This window comes from Berghia stephanieae, chromosome 5 (assembly GCF_034508935.2).
Source record: "Berghia stephanieae isolate SIO BIC M18660-M18661 chromosome 5, UCSD_Bste_1.3, whole genome shotgun sequence".
Classification (NCBI taxonomy): domain Eukaryota; kingdom Metazoa; phylum Mollusca; class Gastropoda; order Nudibranchia; family Aeolidiidae; genus Berghia; species Berghia stephanieae.
In genome coordinates, this window is record NC_088364.1 from 73,457,077 (window position 1) to 73,465,110 (window position 8,034).

Sequence of the window (8,034 nt, forward strand, 5' to 3'; positions counted from 1 at the left end):
TGGGCATGGTGTTATCTATTTGCAGAAGTTAAAAATACTAATATCTTTATTACCTTCAATGCTTCATTAATCCAATATCACTACTTCTGTGTAAAATTTGAAGAGGAATATAACAAAATAAAAAAGAACATTTATTTTTCCTCCTCTCCTAGTATAGAAATCGTTGCTATCTAAAGCAATTCACAAACAATCGAGTCACTTTCTCTTTGTTTACTTAGGTCAGGATTAGTGTCATTAGAATGATAATAATAATAATAATAATAATAATAATAATAATAATAATAATAATAATAATAATAATAATAATAATAATAATAATAATAATAATAATATATCTTTATTGTCCCCAAAAAAGTGGCAATTTGTCATTTGGTTATACATTTATAACAATACAATATTGACATAGACACACTCACACAAGGTGCACACTAGTAACATAGTAGTTATCGTAAAAAAAAAAAAAAAACAAAAAAAAAAAAAAATGCAGCCTGAAAACATACAACTCCAATGATACAATCAAAAACCAACCAATCAAAATTACTGAAATATTAATGAAGTTTTCAGATGATTGATTATGAATAATTGCTGTCCATTTAATTATTAGATGAGTCATGCTGCGTTCCTTGATTGTTGTGTATTATAATTTAAATTCAGCTTTTGAGGACTCGAGTCTCCAAAAGAAATACCATGATTTTTATAGTAAATCTATTTATCAATCAATGCAACCAATTAATATCACAATTACTTTGATTATTTCCAACTCACTGAAACATGAGTAATAGCACATAATATATGCAAGGGCTGTTTCACGGATAACCGGAAAAACGGTGTATATTGAAAACTAGTCAAATTTTTTCAATTCTGTAAACGCACACTTGTAGAGCAATTATTTTGGGAATGTTCGGTAAAACACAATGAGCATTGCGCATTACAAACGAACACGGAAGCTTAACTATCATAGCTACCCGTTTAAAAAAGGGGTCAAAGGTAGAGATGGGATCTGTAATTCGGGTTCAAGGTCACGAACTTTGTGAAATTCACACTGAAATACAGTCAGTTTACGACGGGACACACACACACACATATATATATATATATATATATATATATATATATTATATATATAATATATATATATATATATATGGGTGGTACAGTAAGGTCAATGCAGGGCATACAGATGTTCAAGTTCATCCAGGCCCTTGTCTTTCTGCAAAGACGGAAGACAACGCAAGTTGCGTTAAATGAACTCATTCCAACAAATAGGCGGTCCATTTTTCTAGAAATATCAGAGGCATTGGAATAGAATAGTACACAGAATAGTCTTTGATGAATTACGGTATCGCTCGTTGGGTCGCCAAAGAGCTGACTGCTGATCACAAGACAAAACGAGTTGACGCGTCTAAGACTTCGTTGAATCGTTAATTTTCAAGCTGTCGCGGGCGTCTGGACAGCTCCAGCATTATATTACGAAGTATTCCTGAGTAGCATTACTGCTGGTGATGAGACTTGGATACGACCCCTGAGATAAAGAGGGATTTATTGGTTTGGAAGCACACGTCTTCATCGCCCCGGATAAAAAAAAGTTTAAGGTCTAGTAGTCGGTAAAGAAAATCATAGCCACAGTTTTCTGAGATGATAAGGGTGTTCTGATTTTTGACATAATAGAACCAGGACGAACTGTCAATGCTAACAGGTACTGTCAGACCCTTGATAAGTTGAGAAAGGCTATGCTTCGGCGTAACAGACCATGCCGGATGACCATCGTTGTCATTTTGCAGCTTAACATTGCAACGCCCCACACTGCAAACGCCACGAAAGTATGGATCCAAAAGTTCGGCTGGGAGGTTCTACCTCCCCCCCCCCCCTCATAGTCCTGACTTGGCCCCGTCAGATTGCCTCATGTTTGGACCCATGGAAAGCCATCTTTCTGGAATGCGGTTCATTAGTGATAATAGCAATGCGGAAGCCGTGGAAGACTTGTTGAAGTCTCTTGACAAAGAATTCTTTATGGAGGGTATCTTCTCCCCGGTCAAGCAATGACAAAATGCATTCAGCAGGATAATGATTTTGTTGAGAAATAATGCACTTATAAAGTTATGTTGTCTGAAAGGTTTGTCACAATAGGCCAAAAACTATTGCCTTGAATAACCGTTTCCTGTTTTTCGTGGGACAGCCTTCGCATATTCAATTTATCAGGGTTGAAAACCATTCTACTCACCATGTATCGTCATTCTTTTGACAATCCATTCTCAAGATAACACTTTCTATTTTGCCCAAGTCTTGTGCAGTGCTAGTCATAAACCAACTTTCACTTCCTGTCTGGTAAATATATAATATAATTTAATGCTATTCATTGATTCCCATTTTGATACCTGTAAGCTTTAAATGCAAACAGAAGCACACTTGTAAAATATGTTGGTACTTATGTTCCATATGCATATGTTTTGAACTGACAGTTTAGATTTATGAACTTGTTACGGTTACAAATCAAATGTTACCAAAACTATGTTATTTTTTTTCATGACAGGAAATAATGATCATAAACTTCTTGTGTCGGGAAATTAACATGCCAAGTGTCTCTGTCTTGGAAAACTCCCAGTGAAATTGACTGTGCAAAATCACTGCCACTACTTGAAAATTAGCACCTGATGATGATAATATCAGAGATTTTTAAAACGGGTAAAGATGACAAAGAACTCAAATAATAATTATAAATAAATATATTAATTCCCTTTATTCATCCTCAAGGGGAAATTTGTCTTTAGGGTCTATTCAAGAGGAAGACTGGAAAAATCGTTACCTTTTGGGTAAAGAAGAAATAAATAAAAATTGAGCTTTATATAGCGCAATATCCACTAAATGTGCTCAAAGCGCTTTACAAGGGGTCCCTGGTCAACAGCAAGATTTAACATGTAGGACGGGACATGACGCCTGTTAGGCGATATTACAATTTTTCGGACAAGAGACAACGCTGTTAACGGTCAGGTACTCATTTTACACCCGAGTACGGTGAAAAAATTTGAGTAAAGAGACTTTTCCAAGGACTCAACTATGGGCCGAGCGCAAGGCTCGAAGCCAAGGCCTTCCGATCCGAAAGCGAGTGCCATGCCACAAGACCTTATAGCCGCACATAGGGTACGAAGCAAAGACCGTACTGCAGAGCCAAGCTGCCACAATACCAATTGCAGCGATTTTAATTCTGTAACCAGTGCCGACCCGTTTCGTCAAAGCCCCATTCAATCCTGAATAAAGAACAATTTTGATATGCGCACCAACTAACGGTGTCAAAAGAAAAATGGATATGACCTTGAAAAATGGTCAAACTCAGAGATGTGAACTGTGACCTGATTTCTACATTCTTAAGGCAACACTTCAACAAAAACTCACAACATAATTGTTTTCTCGCATGGTAAGGAGGCTATCAAAAAAAAAAAAACAACAACAAAAGGATACAAAATAAAATGAAGCAAACATAAAAACAAACACCCCTTCCCCAACAAAAATCCCAATAAAATAAAAACAAAAAACAACCATCAAAAAAAAAACCCCACAAAAACACCCCCTCCCCCAATAAAAAATCCCAATAAAATAAAAACAAAAAACAACCATAAAAAAACAAAACGTACAAAAATCGTTTAAAAGCATTATGTTTGAGACAAGGCGCAAGACCAGTTCTTGACTATGGGCAATAATATCTGATCCAAATTTGCCTTGACTGCCAAAAACATTGCTGTCGTCAAACATTTGATACAAGCGAGGACGAGAGACCATGCGCACAACCAACATGACGTTCTCTCTCTAATAACTTTTCCGCCGGTGACGTCACAGACTATGGGTGACGTCCAATCAAGGGACGCTACTCTTCCGCTAATCTCATTCCCTATAGGAGGTCATGTGAGGGTTAAGCAGGAAGCATAAATGGAATAATATTTTATACAGTACCCGAACTTAGAGGCATCTATCCAATGGTTGCTAAATTATTGATTGATGGGTTTTTAAAAAAAATTCTCCAATGCGCCTATTTAAACCAACTTTGTTTGCTAGTAAGTTGATGGTGGGCATGCCCGCTGAGCCACTTAACTCCAAAGATCTAAGAAGTTTGTGGACGATTTATTTACCTTGAAGCGGAAATGGATGTCCAATAACATGTCTGCACTGGTTCTGATGTCACCGACTAAAATGGCCCATGCCCGTGATTGCATGCCTGATCTTGGCATCACCGATGTCTTTACACAAATTAGATACCGATACTGATCCTCGGAGTTGAAGTGGTGCTTTACCAAATGGGTTCGGAACTGAAAGCAATTTTGTTATACATTGAAAATCGGTTAAAACACAATTCAAGATACTCGATTATGTGTTTTGGTTTAGACACATTGATGTTTAAGCATAATGAATATTTGAATACCTAGAAGAATTTTTTTAAAAAAGAATGCGTACTACAGTTGTTCAATATTACTGTGCTTTCTTATTTGTCTCATTACTATCAAAAGATGACGCTATGTACAGAAACGGCACTTTAAAACTATTAATTTTGATTTTTGATAATAATGCCATGAGGACTCTCATAGGAAAGCCTTTAATTTCGTTTAGCTGTAACCGGATGGCCAATGCTTTTGCTTGGTTGAGAGTATTACAATAATAGAAAAAGATGTTTCGAATTGTTTTCTGTTCACGGATGTATTTTTGGTATGAATCATTTCAATTGGTTTTATAACCTATTGGCGAGGAACACACAACAGAATTGGTGTCTTATTTTTTGTAATAATATTTTATCGATTTAACGAGAAATTTAACACTTTAAACCATTCAGAATTTTTAAAAAGGGACCATTCTATTTTTAGCCTACCATCCGTCAGCCATGCCTAAAACGTACCGATACACAAAACTATATCATGTAACCTTGAACGTTTATGGTCTGATTAATATAATTTAGTTATAACAAAGAACGGAGTGACGCCAATTTCGTTGCTTTTATATATTTTTGTCTGCCTGCCTTTGTGCTTAGATTTAGAGCTTTTTTGATTAATCAAATTTTTCCCTGTAGTCTTTAAAAAAAAGTTTGCGGAAACTGTTCACTCAGACTTTCTATAGCTTCATCCCTTCAACCTTGTGCAATGTTTCTGTTGTTACCAGTTTATGTTTTATCTTTACATTATCCTACCACTTGATATAAAGGCATTTATATTCAGCTTCCAAGGGTATTTCTACAAAGCCTTTTCGAAGCTTGTAATATTTTTAATTTAGGAGGAAGGGGAGTATATTTTTAATTCTTCCCTTTTTATAAGATCTTCTGAGAGATTCTTATAATGAATATCTTTCTTGTTCATTCCTGGCTAGCTTCAAAATATTGCCAGTTATGACAACTTTATAATGTTCTTATGTGTCTGCTAACATTCTCGGTTCTCATTTATGGCCCCAAGTTCATGTGATTCTATGTAACAGAACTCCTGTTCATTTGTTATCCTCACTGTCTTTTTCTTTTTGACGCTGGGTCTATAGATATTATGCGCTTGGCTAATAAGCTCATAACATTGCCATCCGGAAGTATAACGGACCAACACACAAAACTGTGTGTATCCATGAACGTTTATAGTCAGGTTAATACAGTTCAGTGAGCATTACTCATAAACGCGGATGGCAAAAAACAATAACAAAGACCTGAGTGACGTCATCTTCGAACTATCTATGCCTTTTAAGGAGTTTTAGATGATGCTTTGACAAAGTGATCATAAAGTCCTATGATTACGACTTGGAATTGCTTATGGCAACATTAATGTAACTTCTGTATGTGGTGCATCATCATCTTGAATGAGTATCTGAATAAATCAATAGCTAACCTCCATTGAATATCCCTCGTCTGCTTATAATTGTCTAGTTTAAAAAATAATTGAGCTTTTATATAGAGCAATATCCACTAAGTGTGCTCAAAGAGCTTTACAAGGAGTCCCTGGCCAACAGCAACATTTAACATTTAGGACGGTACATGACGCCTGTTAGACGATGTTACAATTCTTTCGGACAGAGACAACGCTGTTAACAGGTTTTACACCTGAGTACGGTGAGAGAATGTGAGATAAGAGCCTTTTCCAAGAACTCAACCATGCGCCGAGCGAGGCTCGAACCCAGGACCTTCCGATCCGAAAGCGAGTGTCATATCACTAGACCACATAGCCGCACAAGTTTCATTGACCCCACGAATCTTTGTCCAGCACCTCCACATTTCAACAACTCCCAATCTAAAACGCAATGTATTCTTTTGTGATAGGACTCTTTAACAGGGGAAGGTGAGTGTAGCCATCGTTAACTTATAGCCTGACACCGTGGCCTTCTTAAAGTTATGGCCTGACACTGACCAAAAAATGACGTCAAAATGCCAAAAGAAAACAAATCGTGAGTTGTATTCAATAGCTCAACTAATGAAATGACTTGTTTCCATGAGCTCTACTAACGACAAATCACTAGGCGGTGCAAAAACCAAATAATGACGTTAAACTGCCAGCTCTTTTGGATTTCAGTGTCAGGCTATAACATAACGATGGCTTCGCTCTTAGTCAGGCTCTGTGCGGCTATCTTGTCTTGTGGTATGACACTCGCTTTCGGATCGGAAGGTCCTGGGTTCGACCCTCGCTCGGCGCTCAGTTGAGTCCTTGGAAAAGACTCTTTACTCACATTCTCTCACCGTACTCAGGTGTAAAATGAGCACCTGACCGTCAACAGCGTTGTCTCAGTCGGAAATAAATTGTAATATCTCCTAACAGGCGTTATGTCTCGTTCTACATGTTACGTGTTGCTGTTGATCAAGGACCCTTTGTAAAGCGCTTTGAGCACATTTTAGTGGATATTGCGCTAAATAAAAGCTCTAGAATTTTTTTAACGATGGCTACGAGGTGAGCCGGTCCTGCCTATGCAAAGTGATCCTGATCTTCGACATGTAACACCATGCCTCTGTGTGCAGTCATATGACCTTCCTCTCTCAACACACATAGGGAATGAGATTAGCGGAAGAGTAGCGTCCCTTGATTGGACGTCACCCATAGTCTGTCCTCGCGAGGACGAGAGACGCATGCGCACAACCAACATGACGTTCTCTCTCTAATAACGTTTCCGCCGGTGACGTCACAGACTATGAATGACGTCCAATCAAGGGATGCTACTCTTCCGCTAATCTCATTCCCTACAGATCTTTTGTTATTCCTACTGACTTTGCTGTAGCTTGATAATGTTTTCCGCGAAAGAAAAGCTTGCCTAATATGCCAAAAACTTCAATTTGAAAATTCTAATCCTAAAAGGCCAGTGGATCGTTATTTCTCTGACGTCATCCCAATCGGTCATTAGGACGCGCAAGACCCCAAAATACTGCAACGCTATGATCCTCGGATCGTGGAGTGGATAGAAACGGTGTATTTTTGAAACAATAAAGGTAATTTCTATCTTCACTGAATGGTAATAATATATTTATTCTCAAATCTGTTTCATTTTTGGTTGCTTTCTTTGTGGCTGTTTAAAAAAAGGAATAAAGGGACAAGGGAGAGGGAGGGAGGGGGGGGGGGGTAGGGATTTCAGTAACCCAAAAACCACAATTCATGATAACATGAATAATGCCATATTTAAAAAAAAAAATAATATGAATCAAACTTACATTGTTTTTGTTGAAGTTGTCCGTTGTTCTGAGTAGGGTCATTAAAGCAAAAAACGATATCCAAATGAATAACACGGCGAATATGATGTCGAAAGAGAAATCTTTATTTGCCTCGTCGAGGTAACTTAGGACTGCATTGTCCACGGCCCAGTGACTGATGATGGAATTGTCATACACAGCGTCCACGGAGAACAGACCAGCCATCATGCTGCATGAGCAGCTTATAGCATATGTAGTCATGTTTATTGGCACCTGAAGATTGTATACAAAATTCGAGATGAAGTGAGTAGAAAAGTGCCAGAAGACAATAGAGAATAAAAAATTTCGCGGCGGTGGTGGGGTTTGAACCTGCGACCTTATTGGTACAACTCCGCCTGGCCGGTGAGAGC

At 37.8% G+C, this 8,034-nt stretch overlaps 2 protein-coding genes across 3 annotated transcripts in view; both read right to left on the reverse strand.

Annotated features, from left to right (window-relative positions):
• LOC144973588 (zinc metalloproteinase nas-6-like) overlaps positions 1-8,034 on the reverse strand; it is a 699,617-nt gene that overhangs the window by 147,033 nt on the left and 544,550 nt on the right. The gene's annotated exons all lie outside the window — the stretch shown is intronic.
• Positions 1-8,034, reverse strand: part of LOC144973580 (uncharacterized) — a 149,821-nt gene that overhangs the window by 66,129 nt on the left and 75,658 nt on the right. For both annotated transcript variants that reach the window (XR_013645582.1, XM_078916205.1), the window contains 3 exons: positions 7,646-7,897; positions 4,122-4,298; positions 2,222-2,322 (listed from right to left, as the gene is read on the reverse strand). Coding sequence is in view for 1 of the 2 variants with exons in the window: in XM_078916205.1 (XP_078772331.1) it covers positions 2,222-2,322; positions 4,122-4,298; positions 7,646-7,897 (530 nt within the window). In the remaining variant the exon portion in view is untranslated. The remainder of the gene's footprint in view (positions 1-2,221; positions 2,323-4,121; positions 4,299-7,645; positions 7,898-8,034) is intronic.